The sequence below is a fragment of the Eptesicus fuscus genome, chromosome 4 (assembly GCF_027574615.1).
Source record: "Eptesicus fuscus isolate TK198812 chromosome 4, DD_ASM_mEF_20220401, whole genome shotgun sequence".
NCBI lineage: Eukaryota > Metazoa > Chordata > Mammalia > Chiroptera > Vespertilionidae > Eptesicus > Eptesicus fuscus.
The window spans coordinates 10369720-10385644 of record NC_072476.1 but is presented as its reverse complement, the minus strand read 5'-3'; the positions used below and the strand labels follow the sequence as shown (position 1 = coordinate 10385644).

General features: G+C 61.1%; 2 protein-coding genes across 2 annotated transcripts; one reads left to right on the top strand and one right to left on the bottom strand.

Annotated features, from left to right (window-relative positions):
* Window positions 1-1253: 1253 nt before the first annotated feature.
* On the top strand, window positions 1254-10303 carry LOC103300809 (mesothelin-like protein). The gene is made up of 15 exons (XM_054714147.1): window positions 1254-1269; window positions 2094-2214; window positions 3209-3329; window positions 5439-5524; window positions 5687-5813; window positions 5886-6079; window positions 6417-6507; window positions 6714-6861; window positions 7161-7348; window positions 7423-7578; window positions 7685-7812; window positions 8959-9089; window positions 9167-9261; window positions 9505-9745; window positions 10188-10303. Exons 1-15 carry the CDS (start codon window positions 1254-1256, stop codon window positions 10301-10303), a joined length of 1959 nt encoding a protein of 652 aa, XP_054570122.1.
* Window positions 10304-11085: 782 nt separating this feature from the next.
* Window positions 11086-14340, bottom strand: MSLN (mesothelin). The gene is made up of 10 exons (XM_028134244.2): window positions 14259-14340; window positions 13593-13636; window positions 13391-13490; window positions 12940-13118; window positions 12687-12842; window positions 12443-12585; window positions 12237-12364; window positions 11778-11872; window positions 11316-11502; window positions 11086-11242 (listed from the first exon to the last, which is right to left on the bottom strand). Exons 1-10 carry the CDS (start codon window positions 14338-14340, stop codon window positions 11154-11156), a joined length of 1203 nt encoding a protein of 400 aa, XP_027990045.2. The 3' UTR covers window positions 11086-11153.
* Between the last annotated feature and the right edge of the window lie 1585 nt (window positions 14341-15925).

Here is a 15925-nt window from a genome sequence, read left to right as displayed (position 1 = left end):
ACCACCCTCGAGGCACGACCCCTCCATGGGAAGGGGTTACGCTGGGTAGCTGCCAACCACGTGCTCAACATCTCACTCTCCTGGGGCTGAGGAGCAGGTGCCACTGTGCTGGGGCCCCAGGGGCCAATATAGGAGCGTCACCTGGCACAGCTCCAGCCCCTCCCCTGCACCGGCCTGGGAGCGTCACTGCGGGAGCCGGTGGCTGACAGACAGGGTGCTGGTGAGGCGTGGAGGAGAGCGGGGACCCTGGCGCTCCAACCCTGCACCACCCCTGTGCCCCAGGGCTCAGCTGCAAGGACTGACATGCTCAGCGGGCTGGGACGGCTAGTGTCTGGCACCTGGTTACAACCCTCTGCATCCAACAGCCGATGCCTGGCTCCAGAGCACCACCCTCCACCAGAAGTTCTTTGTGCTCAGGTGAGGGGTAGGACCGGGGTGGGGGCCATCACCAGCTGGACCCCAGGACCAGGCTTCTAGTCTGGTATCTGCAGGCCTGGGCAGGTAGCTGAGCCTCCATTATGCCCCCCGCAGGAGGAATAACCTCCCTGTCTTGCTCCTGGCCCATGTGGAATCTGGAGGCCCACTGGCACCCCAAACTGTGAGACTGTGCAAGGCTGTGCCCAGGAGTGGGCAGTGAGGGCCAGCCTCCCAGATGTCTGTCACCTCCCAGGACCTGAGTCCCCAAGCTTCACCGCTTTGGTCTCCACCGCAGACAGGCCTGCCCGGGGCGGGGGGAGGGGGCTGCACTGTGGGCTGTGTCTGTGACCAGGACTTAGGCCTGGGCCGCCCAGATGGGGAGCGAAGCCATGGCCGCTCCGGGCAGGTTGGGAAGCCCCCAGCGACCTGTGGGGACTCGCCAGGACTGCTGCCCCCTCCCCTGTAACTGTCAAGAGATCTGTTCATTGGAGACACCACAACCCAAGCCACAGCCGATGGGTCCCCTGAGCCCCAACTTGCGATAAGAAAGGCCTGGGTCCCCCTGGAGCGGCTCCCTTTTGTCCCAAAGATGCTTGTTTGTGGGGTTGTACCCCTCCCCAAGGGCAGAGACGCAGCTGCAGCCCGGCTCAGGTTGCCTGCCCTGCAAGGCGCCCATCCTGTGTGACTCTGGACAGAAGCCCTTCTTGTCTGTGCCCCTCGGCCAAGGCTGGTGGGGGGAGTCGGTGGGGCTGGCCTCATCACTTCCTGTCTCCTCTCCAGCTTGTCCTGGACCCGCTGCTTGTGACCCCAGCACCTGCTGTGCACCGTGCACAGCCATGGGCCCCAGAGCAGGTGTGCTGACGCCCTCGGGGAAGGGGATCCCGGGCAGCATGACGGCAGATGTGGAGAGTATTCACACTCCGACCACCGTGTCCTCCCAAGCCTGCAATCAAGGGCCCTGCCCCAGGATGCCCCCACGGCCGGCTGGGGCTCAGGGAAGGGAAGGAGAAAGGCAGGCAGGGCACTGGGTCTGGGGGTCCTAGAGGGGACAAGGAGAGGTCACGGCTAGAAGGGGCTCCGGAGGTAGTGGTCGACCCCATTCCCTCTGTTTGAGGGTCTTGGGTCTCAAACTGTGAGGACAGAGCCACAAGGATAGAAAGTACAAGTGCATTGGTACACACAGTCCACACGTGTATATCTCATCACACATGTGTGAACATTGGCGGGTACATGTACAGTCCATCACATATATGTACACATGCTTCCAGACACAAAAAAGACACACGCCACCAGCTGCACATAGGTACACATCATCACACGCATGTAAACTGCCATACCACCAGATATGCATTGTATTGGGCATACATGCCACCACAGGCATGTATATGCCACCATACACGTGTGCAATCACATGTACATGCCATTGGGAACACACACATGCAGTGTCAGACAGACACATGTATAGTCAGACACACACACCACGCTCAGGCCTAGGCTGCTACACACAGGTGATCAGGGCCACATGGCGTCCGAGGTCTCCATGTTGGGGTAGTCAGAGATCCACCCAGGACACAGGATCCCGGGGCCGACCCACACTGGACCTCCCTCACGTGCTCCCCTCAGCAGGGCTCAGCCTTCCGAGGGCTAGAGGCTGCTTACGGCCTATTCTGTTCCAGGCGCCCTGGTGAGCCGGGGCCTCGTCCTCTGCATGTGGCTCACTACTCACTGCACTGGTCCCCACGCTGAGGGCTTCTCCCAGGAAGGGCAGGCTGCCAGCAGGGCCAACCTGTGGGCCAGGTGAGTGCCCTCCCCTCCTGCAGCTGATCCCCTGGCAGGCCTGGAGGAGGGGGTGGGTAAGAAGGAGGGACCACCTCCAGGGGCTGCAGACGATGACCAGGCATGGCTGTGGCAGGGCCCCCGACTTCTGGCTCTGAACCGGGGGTCTGGCCATCACCCACCCAGGTCCAGGTCACTCATCCACCTTGCCCTCAAATGGCCCAGAGTTCAGTGTCCTACATCAGAGTCAGGCGCCCAGGCCATCAAAGCTGGCTGCAGCTAGGGTCCCTCCTGAGCCCCCCACTGCTCCCACTGCTCCCCTCGGCCTGGCAGGTGATCACTGCTCCTCCTGAGTCCTCATACTTCCTTCCTTCTACCCTGAGGCTTTGCTGCACCCTCAGGCCCCAAACAGACCCTGCATTGTTTCCGTGCACTTTCGGGGGGGGGCGGGGGGGGTTCGTGCTTAGGCTCAGCTCTCCTCTCCTTCCCTGGGGAGTTGGAGGTCATTGATTCGCCATCAACTGATCAATCAGTTGACTGACCAGACAAGGCTGGACGCCCAGTTGGACCACTGGACCCAGGTTAAAGCCCCAGAGACCCCTTCCTGGCGCACGAGTTTTATTACTCACACCGTGAGGAAGGCTCCGCCAGGAGAGGAACTGGCTGTAGTGGCCCAGCAGGTGCCCAGGCTACATCTCCTCCGAACCCTCAGCCATCGGTGGGACCGGCCTTGGGAGGAAGCAAAAACCCAGCATCTGGGCAGGGGCCTCCCCTGCTCACAGCTCAGAACCTGAACTGGGCGCTCACAGGAGGAGTGGGGCGAAGGAAGGGGGGAGGGGGGGGAAGCGGGCGGGGGGAGATGCAGGAGTCTTGCCTGTGTCAAGGCCCTGCCTGCCACACTTCCTGTGTCTCATTCTTTTGGTGTTGTGAGTCTAACCTCCATCCTGCATGTTGCCGTCTGGGCTGCCCCTCCCACCCCCACCTCCACCCTCACCACCTGCCTCCTTCTGCTCAGTGCCAACACCTCCCTCCTACAAGGCTTCCGGTGCCAGGCAGCCAGCCAGCTGTCCCGGGACCAGCTTTCAGCTCTGATCAGGAGGATGGCATCGCAGCAGGTGCTCCTCAAAGCCTGGCAGGTAAGAAGCCCTGGTTGGCATGGTCTGGAGTGTCGAGGGCAAGAACAGGCTCCCAGGAGAAGGGCCCTGGAGATGGGTAGGAAGGGAGAGTGTCCCCGGCAGAGGACACAGGCCAGTAAGGGCCAGGACCGTTCGGCCGGGACAGTCTCTATGCCAACCTGCCAATTTCACAGCCACCTGAGAGGCATCTCTTAGGTCAGTGGTCGGCAAACTCATTAGTCAACAGAGCCAAATATCAACAGTACAACGATTGAAATTTCTTTTGAGAGCCAAATTTTTTAAACTTAAACTTCTTCTACGCCACTTTTTCAAGATAGACTCGCCCAGGCCGTGGTATTTTGTGGAACAGCCACACTCAAGGGGCCAAAGAGCCGCATGTGGCTCGCGAGCCGCGGTTTGCCAACCACTGTCTTAGGCTGACTCCGAGGTGACAGAAGCCTGCCCACCCCCAGTATGGCCCGCTTTGGGTTGTTGCCAGGACTCTTCAGCCAGTTGCCCACAGACCCCAGCCTGTTTTTGGCTGGGTGAGGGCTTGTTCACTGGGCTGCGCTGGCCTCTTTCTGCCTCCTTCTGGCTCATGCTGCCTCCTTGAGGTAGATCTTCCCTCGGGCCCTTGGGGTAGATCTTCCAGCCTGCTGGCCTTTCCCCCACCTGGGCCATGAGAGGGGGCTGGCTGAGCCCACCTCAACTTACAGCTCACCTAAGCATGGCCTGCCCTGAGTTGGAAGAAAGGAAGGAAGGAAGGGGGGAAGGAAGGAAGGGAGGATATCCATCATTCTCATTATAAAGTTAATATAAATCTACACTAATAGAAGAGACTAATGCAAATTGACCATCACTCCACTACACCCACAGCCAATCAGGAGTGAATATGCAAATTAGCCCAACTAAGATGGCGGCAGCCACGGAGCTGGAGCAAGCAGGAGGCTTGGGTTGCCCCCGGTGATGGAGGAAGCCAAGCTTCCCGCCCACCCTGACCAGCCCTGGCCTCCGCTCAAGGCTACAAAGTTTCAATTATAGAAGAAAAATAAATCCCAGATACCTGCTTCCAGCCCACCCTGGCCTCCGCTCAAGGAGGCACTGAAAAAAAAGAAAGAAAAGAAAAAATGGAGGGGCTGGGAGCCTGGATCGCCAGGGGGCATGGCCAGCCTGAAAACAGCCCTCAGCCCCTCGCCCCGTCAGTGGGGGTCTGTTGGAGGTGATCAGGGCAGTGGTGGGGGGGGGGCAGTTTGGAGTGAGCAGGCCAGCAGAGGGGCAGTTGGGGGTGAGCAGGCCAGTGGGGAGGGAAGGTGGGGGCAAGCAGGCCACCAGGGGGAGTAGTTGGGGTGAGCAGGCCAGCAGGGGAGGCAGTTGGGGATGAGTGTACTGGCATGGGGAGCAGTTGGGGGTGATCAGGTTGGCGGGGGTTGCATTTGGGGGTGAGCAGGCCAGCGGCAGGCGGCAGTTGGGGATGAGCAGGCCAACAGACGGAGTGGTTAGGAGCAATCAGGCAGGCAGGCAGGCAGGCAGGTGAGCAATTAGGAGCCAGCAGTCCTGGATTGCGAGAGGGATGTCTGACTGCTGGTTTAGGCCCAATCCCTGTAAACCGGCAGTAGGATATCCTTCAAGGGGTCCCAGATTGGAGAGGGTGCAGGCCAGACTGAGGGACACCCCCACCCCATGCACGAATTTTTTGCACTGGGCCTCTAGTCTAGTAATAAAAGGAAGAAACACACACAAAAATAAAAGAAGAAAAACAACTAGCAATAAATTTGAAACAATCTCAAAGGAGGCCAGGCCAGACAGGGAGTCAGGGCAGGGGTGGCATTGGGATGAGCGTCCATGGTGCAGTGGGCGGGGGTGGACAGGGCCTGAATACTAGCCTGGGTTTGGGGTGGGGGGGGACAGTAATGTTCAGGCTGGGTTTGACCCATATGAGGCCATTCTGATGTGGAGGTTGAGGCAGGCAGAGGAAGACATCAAGTCCAGGTGGCACAGAGCAGGCAGTTGGGCAGAGGGAACTGGATGGACATGGGGCCGGACACAGGGGTCTTGGTCCCAAAGGGGGAGTGTGACATGGCCGAGAGGAAGGGGCTGGCGAGGGAGTGAGGCATCATTTGCCCTACCCAGCTCAGCTGCCTGGCCAACCTGGCCGCCCTGCATGGCCTCCAGAGTGACTTTCCGCTGCACCCACCTGACCTGTTGCTCTTCTACAAGTGAGTGTCCTGCCCCCTCCACTCCCAGCCCCTCCCAACATCCAGCAGACTGAGCATGCTTCCTCTGGGTCCTGGGGACCCCAGCTCCCCAGGGGCACCTGGGCCACCCCAGAGGATCCCTGGCTGGCCCCGCCCTCCCAACAGTCCCCCACCTGCCTGCAGCCTGGGGCAAGTAAGGGAAGCCGACTGTCAGGCCTTCACCCGCCGTGCCGCCCAGGGGGACACTGAGCTGCTGGCCAACCTGCCTGACCAGAGGGCCGCCCTGCAGCACTCCGCCTTGGCCTGCCTGGTAGGCCCTGGGGCGGGACAGGAAGGGTGGAAGGGACTTGGGCCTGGCCCTCGCTGACCTGCTGTCCTGCAGGGGGTGTCCCACCCACCACGGCTCAGCGCCTCAGATCTGCTGCTCCTCGGGGTCCTGGTGTGCGACATGGAGGCATCCAGCATCGTGGCCTCGGACCCCCACGTGCTGCAGAACCTGCAGTGCTGCCCCCGGCTGACCCCTGCCCAGCAGGCTGCTCTCAACACACTACTGACCAGTGGGAGGACCGTGCTTGGGTGGGTGGGGCCCATCCCCTCTGCGAGGCCTCCCTCCTGGAGATGAGACAGGAGGCAGCGTGAGGTTTGGGCCCAAGAGTTCACTGAATTCCATAGCCCTGCTGATTTCCCTCTTCTAACGTCGCTCACAGCCTTTGGGGCATACAGGTTTGGGGGTGCTGCCAACACCCACTGGGCCCCTCAATCCCCTGCCCTGAAGCCTGGGTGGGAGAGTGTCTGGGCAGGCAAGGTGTCCCCAGCAGGGCAGGCCCTGGGAACTGAGCACTCAGGGACAGGCAGGCAGCCTCCAAGGGCCGGGGTGCTGCTCCAGACCAAGCACCCCCTTCCCGCACACCAGGCCCCCTATCTCCTGGAACCTGGAGGGGCTGCAGGCTCTGGGACCGCTGGCCACTTACATCAGCTCCAGCCTGTGGATGCAGGTGCAGGAGGTAGGATGGTGCCCTGGGGCGAGGAGCGGGAATTGAACTGGCCCTAGACACAGAGAGGGCTGTCCAGCAGGCCCTCTAGGCCTGAGGGTTGACCATACAGCCATCCAATGCCTGAGAGGTGTCCCCAGTTGCTGCCATCACAGAGTTTCTATCTGTGGGATGGGAGGAGGAACCAGGTGCCGGGAGTCCTCAGCACCTCCTGCCAGGCCGTGGGCCTGGGCTTCTTTGGCAGCATGGTGGCTGCATGTCGGGCAGGGCGGCTCAGCCAGCGTGACACCAGGCGCTTTGTCACCAGCTTCCTTGAGGCCAAGGCCAAGGCCAAGTTGATGTCCTCACGACCCAAGCGGGGCACAGGTCAGTGTGGCCACTATGGTCTGGGGACACTACTCTGGACTCCTGATCCTTGGGTGGGGGCACCCAACACACAGCCACACCTGCCGCCCAACCTCCTGAGCTTGTGTCCAGCATAGGCCAGTCAGAAGCAGTGAGGCAGGACTTCTGGGCCAGGACTGGGTTGGAGGTCAAGGTCAGGCTTGACTTGGTCTATTCTGAGCCAAGTTCTTGGCTAGGGGTCAAGCTTGGGGAGAGAGTCACGGGTGGGTCAGGGTTAGCAGTGAGGTGGAGCCTGAAGTCAACCCCACCCCCAGCCACAGGGCGACCCTGCATCCAAGGCAACATCACGGCGGCCACACTGCAGGATGACCTCTTCCTGGTGCACTACGACTGCTCACAGCTCGAGTCTTGCCTGGGCAGCCGCGTGCTCAGGGCCAACCTGGACCCCTTGCTGCAGCACCCACTACCTGCTGAGTGTCAGCGTGTCGTCAAGGCCAAGTTGGCTCGGGTACACTGGAGACTGGGTGGAGGCAGGTGGGTGGTGGGCGCTAGGGGTGGGCCTGATCCTCTTGCCTGCCTCAGATCTACCCAAGTGGCATCCCAGAGGAGCAGCTTCAGCTCATCACCTCGCTGGTCTACCTGTACTCTGTCGTGGAGATCAGCCAGTGGAACATCACATCTAGGGACACCGTCATGGCCCTGCTGGCCTCGGACGTGGCCCTGGAGAACCAGACGGAGGTGAGGGCAGGACGGGTGAGGGAGGGTGGTGAGGCTGGGAGTTGGGGGCACCCCCTGACCCTGATGCCAGCAATGCCAGTCCCACTGACCCCAGCGTTGTCCCCAGGCCATCCTGCAGAAGTTCCTGGACCACAAAGGCAACATCACTAGCGCCCTGCTTGTGGCCATTGGGGGCTCCCGCCTCTGCTGGATGAGCCCCCAGCAGATCCAGGCCATCCGGCCCTCGGAGTTCCGGTGAGCCCGGCCAGCGACACGCTCGCTGCACCCTGGGTCAGCTCAACGCCTCACCAAGCAGAATTAGAGGGGGAGACTGAGGCTCAGGGGAGGTCTGGGCCAGGCCACCACAGGTGTGTTAGTTTCCTACAGCTGCCAAACTGAGTTCTTTAAAAATTTATTTTTGGTTAATCCTCACCCAAGGATACTTTTTCCATTGATTTTCAGAGAGAGTGGAAGGCAAGGAGGGAGGAGGAGGGAAGAGAGGGAGAGAGAGAGAGAGAAACATTAATGTGAGAGAGACATATCCATTGGTTGCCTCCTGCACTCGCCCCACAACCCAGGTATGTGCCCTTGACAAGGAATGGAATCAGCAATCCTTCAGTGCACAGGCCAGTGCTCTAACCACTGAGCCACACCCACCAGAGCTCAAACTGCGTTTTAAGAGAACAGAGATGCATTCTCTCACAGCCTGGAGGCCAGGAGTTTGGAATTAAGGTGTCAAGAGGGCCAGGCTCCCCTCTGAAACCCCCTGCCTCCTCCAGCTTCTAGTGCTGCTGGCAATCCTTGGCCTTCCTTGGCTTATGACCTCATCACCCTCTCTCTGCCTCCGTCATCATCGCATGGCTGTCTCCCGCCCGTGTCTGTGTCTAAATTTCCTTCTTTTTTTTTTTTTTTTAATATATTTTATTGATTTTTTTACAGAGAGGAAAGGAGAGGGATAGAGAGCTAGAAACATCGATGAGAGAGAATCATCGACCAGCTGCCACCTGCACACCCCCTACCGGGGATGTGCCCGCAGCCAAGGTACATGCCCTTGACCGGAATCGAACCTGGGACCTTTCAGTCCGCAGACCGACGCTCTATCCATTGAGCCAAACCGGTTTCGGCTAAATTTCCTTCTTTTATGACACCAGCCATTAGGTTTTAGGGCGCACCCTAATCCAGTAGGACCTCATCTTACTTTGATTACATCTCTACGTAGGAAAGAGCCTTTTTCCAAATAAGATCACATTCTGAGGTTTGGGGTGGACATAAATTCTGGGGAGACACGATCAGCCCAGTAGAGCGGGCAAAAGGACACCTGTGGTTTAGGGAGAGAGGGCCAGGCCCAGCCAACCCTAGGAGGAGGGGCTCCCAGCCTGCCCATCTGTCTCCCCTCCCCAGGCTGGCCGGGGCCCTGGATACCTCCTCCTGCCCTCAGAGCCGGAAGAACGAGCTCTTCTTCAAGGCCCGAGAGGCCTTCAGCAGCACCAGGATCACAGATGCCTACTACGACTTCATCCGCCCCTTCCTCGGTGAGACCCCCCGCCCCATGTGCAGACACCCTTCCTCCAGAAGCCCCACCCCCCTCCTCACCACCTCCCTTCCTCAGGCGGTGCCCCCACAGAGGAGCTGCAGCGCCTGGCCCGGGCCAACATCTCCATGGACATCCACACCTTCACCAACCTGAACCCCCGCGTGCTGCAGGTGGGCCCTAGGGGCTGTCCTTGGGGGGGGGGGGCAGGCTGGCCAACCCAGGGAGCCCTAGGCCACAGGTCCAAAGGCACCCCAGAGTGGGCCCCAGGTCAATTCTCCGGGCTGGTTCTGCCACATCTCACCCCTGCTCACTCCTTGGGGAAGCACTGCCCTGCCAGGTCTCCCCTTGGTCCTAAAGCTGGGCCCCTTCATGACTCTCGGTCCCTCCTCCGCTGGCCCCCACTTCCCTTGAAGAACCTAAGTGTTGACAATGTGAGAACACTGCTGGGCCAGAACGTGGGGGACCTGCAGAAGGCACGCAGCCACCCAGCCATCAGCTCCTGGCTCCGCAGCCTGAACAAGTCGGCCCTGGGCGAGCTGGGCCTGGACAGGGACCCCGCCAGCCCCACCAGCCCCACCAGGACTCACAACACCCCCTGGACATCCCATCTGACTTCCACATGGGAAGGGCCTGGGAAGGACGCCCCCACCTCAGGTACAGCCCCACATCCAGCCCTCCCCCTTGGCAGGCCTTCCCCTGCCTCTGCTTGGCCTTGTCTGCCCAGGGCCTCTATGGACCCCAAATGACTACTTGTGCCCAATCTCATACTCTGTTGGCCAACAGTTTTTCCATTTGCCTCTCAGTTGACATTTGGGTGACACTGGCTTCACCCTGTATCACCCACTGAGTTATCGCAGGATACAATCACCTCCTCCAAAACCCACTGATGTGCAGAAAGCAGAGGCCAAAACCCAGGGAGGGGGAAGCTTTGAGATCTGTTGGGGCCCAGAAGAGTGGCCACACATGGTCTTCCCCGCCCACAGGGATAGTGTGAGCCTGGAGCCCAGAGGGAGGGGCTGCCCACGAGCCGCGGGATGGTCCTGGGTGTGGCTCCCAGCGAGGACTGATGGGCATTCTCTCCATGTTGCACCTTCAGGCAGCCCACCAGCCCACCTGGGGCACCTGCCACTTGCTGTGGCCCTGCCCTCCAGCCTCCTGTGGCTGCTGTATTGGGGTGCCCTGGGGCCTGTTGGGACTCACAATGTCCTCTGAAGACAGCGCTGTGCTGGTAGGTGGACTGGACGCCAGCCCAGGCTAAGGTGCAAGCCCCAGGCACGGAAAGCCTCGCCTAGGAGCCTGCAGGGCAGGAGCCTGCCCACGCCTGGCTCCCAGGCCCTGGAGCTGCACGGGTCACCAGCCCCTGCCAGCTGAGGGAGACATGCCCCCGCCCTCTGGTCTTCAGGACAAAGAACTGGGGCTGGGGAGCGGGCTCCAGGGCACCTACTTTGCTGGCTATATGTCTCTTTTTTTACTTTGCTGACTTGAATAAAGGACAAGGTGATCTTCCTGCGTGTGTCCCTTTGCTCTGGCCCTGAGGAGGGGCACAGAGACCCTCTTAGCTATCTCCGGAGGAGTCACCAAGGCCACCCTGGGTTTGTTGGCCTTGCCTCAGGAGAGACGGGGCAATGGAACAGCGTCAGGAAAGCCCCAAATCCCCACCTCACACTCCCCTACTCCTGCTTGGAGTCCCTGCCCTGCTTCCCCTCCTTTCCAAGTACAAATAGAAGGGCTGCAACTCAGGGAGTCATGTCCACAGGTTCCAGCCTGCAGGCCCCGCCCCCCTGAGAACACCACAGCCAGTCAGCCCCTCCTCCTCCAAACACCACAGCCACGAGGGCCCAGGACACCACCGCTGTCAACCCCCACCCTGCCCCGCAGAACACCATAGCCGGAAGGGCCTCCCACCCGGTCCCCAGAGCACCACAGGTCACCTCTTTGGAGGGGGGAGGGGTTCTCTTTTATTGAGCCCCAACCCCCCGGGATGGAGCAGGGACCACCCAGGCGGCTCCCACCAGCAGGAATCTCCACAGCAGGGCCCCGTTCAGCATCCAGAGCAGCGTGCTCAGTTCAGCAGCAAAGCCAGGAGCAGAGCTGGGGTCACAGTGAACGCAGACCCAGGTCCAAGGAGGTGGGAGCCCCCCAAGAGGGCCTCTGCACAGAGAGGGAGTGACTCAGACCCTCCACCTCATCTGCCCCAGCCCTACCGGCCGGCCTCCCCGCCCACCTCGAACGTGGAGGTCTAGGACCAGGTAGCCGTTGGGGGTGCCACCGCGGAGCCCCAGCCCCAGGCTGTCCAGGTCGTTCTGCCGCTGCCGCAAGATCCAGTCCCGCACCGGGCTGGTCCCCTCCTCTGCCTTCAGGCCCTCCAGGTTTGGACCCAGAAGTTCTTGCACCTCGGCAATGGTCAGCGGCTGCCAGAGTCCCCAGGCAACCATCAGGGTCTCCCCACCTCTGTCCAGAGGCCGCTGGACTCTGCTGTGTCCAATCCACCCCATGCTTCCCCAGACTCTGCCTCAGCACCTCCAGACTTCGGAGTCGGCCTTGGCTCAATAGCTGCCCCTCCCAAGACCCCACCCTCTCAGTGCCCTGCCCTCGAAAGACCCCCCATCCAGGACAAGCCCTTCTCCGTGGCCCCTCCCTTCCCATGGCCCACCCTCCAATGGCCCCACCCCTCCGCGGGCCATACCAGCAAGGCCTCTTTCCTCAGCTTCTTGAATGTGGCCACGTCCATGCTTATGTTCTGCAGAATGAGAGCCCGCAAGTCCTCCGTGGAGGCCCCACCTGTGCCCAGGGAGAGGGGCCCTACGCATAAGACCTCACAACATTCCCCCCACTCTCACCCTCTGACCACAAGCTAGGAGAAGCCCCCTTCCTTTACTGGGACTCCCTTTTCCTACGGAATTTCTGGGAAAACGCTGATTTGCCTGGTGACCACCTGACTCTCCCAGTCAGGGTAGAGGCTAGAGCTGGTCAAGTGCCTGAGCAGGGGTCAGAACGCACAGGGCCTCAGCCTGTATGTGCTTAGAGGGATGGAGGGCACCCTGACCCCTGGTCACACCACTAGGGGAAGCCCAGGGAGGTGAGAAGCTGGCAGCACCGATGGGGACCTCAGGCATCCCCTCCACCCCATGTCCTCCTGGCTCACCCAGGAAGGGCTTGATCCTTGCAAAATACGCAGAACCGCTCATGTTCTGGAAAGCGACGCGGGCCTTGTGATAGAGAACATCCATCTGCAGTGGACGGCACGCATCCAGGTCCTGAGGCCTGACCACCCTGGGGAGGCAGTGTGGGGCCAAGAAGTGAGCTGGGAGCACAGCACACCCGCCACACCAGCAGGCCCCAGGGACTCACCAAACCACATCTTGTTGCACGTAGGCCAGCTGCTCGGGACTGAGGGAGCAGAGGTAGGCAGGGTGAAAGCTGGCCAGCAAGTCCAGGGTGACCTTGTCCAGCTGGCCCCCTCCCGCCACATAGCGGGCAATCAGGGCAGCCACCTGTGGGAGGATCCCAGTGAGATGCCTGGGGGCAGGAAGAGACATATCCTCTCGGGCCTGCACAACCCACCCGTGGTGCCCCCCTCCCAATAGGTGGTCACCTGCGCATCCATTTTTCGCCCCGAGCTGATTTTAAGCAGAGATTTCACAGTCTCCAGGGATGTTACATTCCACTTGTGGATGTCCTCGGGGGTGACCTCAAGGAAGAAGTAACTCAGGTGCTGGATCAGGGACTCGGGGTACCCCTGTGGGTAGACCTGCCCGGGAAATTGACCATGAGGGCCACAGCCAGTCCCAGGTGGCTGGAAAAGGCTTTGGCACCGCAACCAGGCGGGAACCCAAGTCAGGAACTACCTGGTCCAATTTGTGCTTCAAAATGTCAAGCTGCTGGTAGGTGAAGGGAATCGCATTCACCCGGTCCATATGCTCAGCCAGCAGGGCCCCGTCCACGCAGGCCTCCAGCTCCTGCTCCGTGTAGAAGACGAGGTTTTCATCCACCACATGGACCTCTTTCCCCGGGGGACAGGCCTTCTCTAAGGGGCAGGTAAGGGGGTCAGGGGGCTGGGCTTTTCCAGTCAACCTCCTCTTCCTCCCACACCCACGCTGAGACCCTGGGCAACACATGACCCTCTCCAGGCCTCAGTTTAACCATTGGCTCAATGGGGAGATTCTGCCCATTCTCCAAAATTGTCACAATTGAACGAGCGGAGCAGCCAGAAAGGGCCACAGCACCAGCAGGTGAGCCCACATGCCAGCCCCCACCCTCAGGTCTCCTGACCCTTGACCGGCTGGGCCCTGTGCTCACTCTCTGTGCCCTGCAGAGCCCTCGGGAGAATGACGGTCGGTTCAGACTGCTGCCAGGACAGGTCCTGGGAGGTGCGTTGCAGCCGTGGGGTCATGACACCCTGAGGACAGAGCAGGATTCTGGCTGAGCCACACAACCCAGCATCTAAGGACACCCGCCTAGGGCCAGAGAAGCCTCCCCTGTCTCCCCAGAGAGTCCTTACCTGTCCTGAGTCTGCAGTCTGGGCCCAGGAAAGTTGCACCCACCCTGCAGGGCAGGGACACAAGGTTCGAGGGGATGGCCGGGGGCTTCTGGGTGTGCCTGCTACAGGCCCTACCCTGGGAAGGAAGGAGGCAAAGCCATCCCTTCCCTGACCCCCAACCCTGAATACACCCCACAGATGTGGAAATGGGAGTTTAGGCTCCTGTACCCCATGAGGTCACAGCCATCACACCCCACCCCAGGCCAGGTCCAGCACCGCACCAGGGAGCCCAGGCCTCCCACATCCTCTTCCTGGGACTCCACTGCTCAGTGCAGTCAGACACCTATCCCCCAAACACCCTCACTTTGGCCTGAGTCCCCATAACATCACCGCCCTGGTTCAGCCTCCAACCCTGTGGGGCACCACAGGAAAAGCCACAGCTGACAGCCTGCCGGGCACTCGGCACCACTGAGATTCAGGACGCCGCCTGAACTCAGAGCACTTGCTGAGATTTGAGACATCTGCCTGGGACCTGAGGCACCTGCCGAGGATGGGGACACTGCCCAGAGGGGAGGAGGCATGCGACAGAGAGAGCCTTTCCTGAGATCCCGATCCCCTAAGAATCCTTGGCTGCCCTCCAGCGCTCTCCCATCGAAACCCTTTGCAGCAGCCCACCCCGGTACTCACCAAGGCTGAGAAGCAGGAGCAGGAGGCCGTGGGCGGGGGTCCTGAGGAGCCCCAGGGTGGGTGGAGCACTCTGCAAGGCCATGGTCTGTGGAGGACAGCCACGCTGATGTCCCCACCGCTCACCCACCCACAGCCAGTGAAGGGGTCTCAGAGCCCCTGGCGCTCCAGGTGGAACCTCTCAGGCCCCTGCAGCAGTGTCTGGGCCGCCTCCGGGCCCACTCTAGGGACCAAGCAGTCACCTGGCCCGCCTGGCCCGCCCCTCTCCGAGAAATGGGCCCCTCCTGCCAGGGGTGTGGGGTCTGAGTCAACCCTGCCCCCAGCTGTAACCCTGCCTCCAGGGGCAGGCAAACTGGCCCATCCTCTCTCCCTGCAGTGCAGGGCGGGCAGAAGGAGGCAGGGCCGCCTCTGGCTCAGGCTGGCCTCAGTTTCCCCATTTGCACCAGGGGAACTAAGCAGTTCAGGACTGGGGGTCCTGCTGACTACCCCCTCAACCTGGGGCATGGCCATCTGCCCCCTCCACACCCTGCCACACCCACAGCCACAGGTGCTGGGCTTTGTGCAAACCCGGGGCCCAGACAGGTGGACGAGGCTGGTGGTTTCCCTTCTGAAGTCCCTCTCAAAACAGAGGCCTGGGTGGGTGCCAAAGGGCGATGCCACCTCCCGCCTTCCAGCCCCTTGGGTGGGGCAGTGAGTGGGTGGGCCTTCCTGTGGGGGTGGGAGATCCCCTTGCAGTTTCTAGAGTGAGGAGGTGGGTGAGGAGGGTGGTCCCAGGGTAGGGTGGGGCCTGAAGGAGACCAAACCACCTCTGTACTTGCCCAGGGAGGCCCAGGGCTGGAGGCTGCCTGTGGCCCAGTGGAGTGGAGCCATCCCCTCCCCCAAACCTTTGTCCAGGCCTGTGTCAGCCCCACCCCTGGCTCATAAATGGGGGGTGGGGGGAGGCACATTCATGCTTCAGCAACCCCTTTCAGCTGTGCAAAGAGCCAGCCTGCAGGGAGTGTCCTGAGGAGTGGCAAGGCCCCAGGGAATCCCTCTGCCTCCCCCACCAGGCCCCAGAGGAGGTGGGAGAACACCAGACCCCAGACCAGAAAATGGCAGTGGGTGGGACCAGGCAAGAGCTGTACCTCCCCCTGCTTCTCCCCTCGGCCCCCACCCAACCCCATGTAACCAGAGCCCCCAGCACCCCGGGTGGGCCACCCTGGGAGCCTCTGCCAGCCACCATGGGCCCTGGAATCAGCATCCTGCCCTCCCCACCCAAGGTCAGGTTGGGGCCACAGAGACATCTCAGCTGTCTTAAGGCTGCAGCTTCCAAACTGGCCAGGATGCCACAAGCAGGAGTCATGGTGTTGCAGCCAGTCCAGGCACGGGTATTTGTGTGTGACATGGGCCCCAGCGGGGGCGCAACAGGGTAGAACCGAACATGGTCCTATGAGTCCTCTAAGACCAGCATCCTCCTGGTCACCTGTTACTCCTACATACTCGCTTGGTACCCCCTGCATGTGAGCCCTGGTCAGAGGCTGGAGCAAGGAAGATTCAGGCCCTGTCCACGACCCTGGGTGTGGGACCTGGCCACAGAGAGGCTGGCTCTGCCCTCGCCCTCCAGCCCCTGCCCCTGCTACCAGAGCAACCGCCACCTGGGGTCTGAGTGACCACAAGCTCCTCAGAGCAGA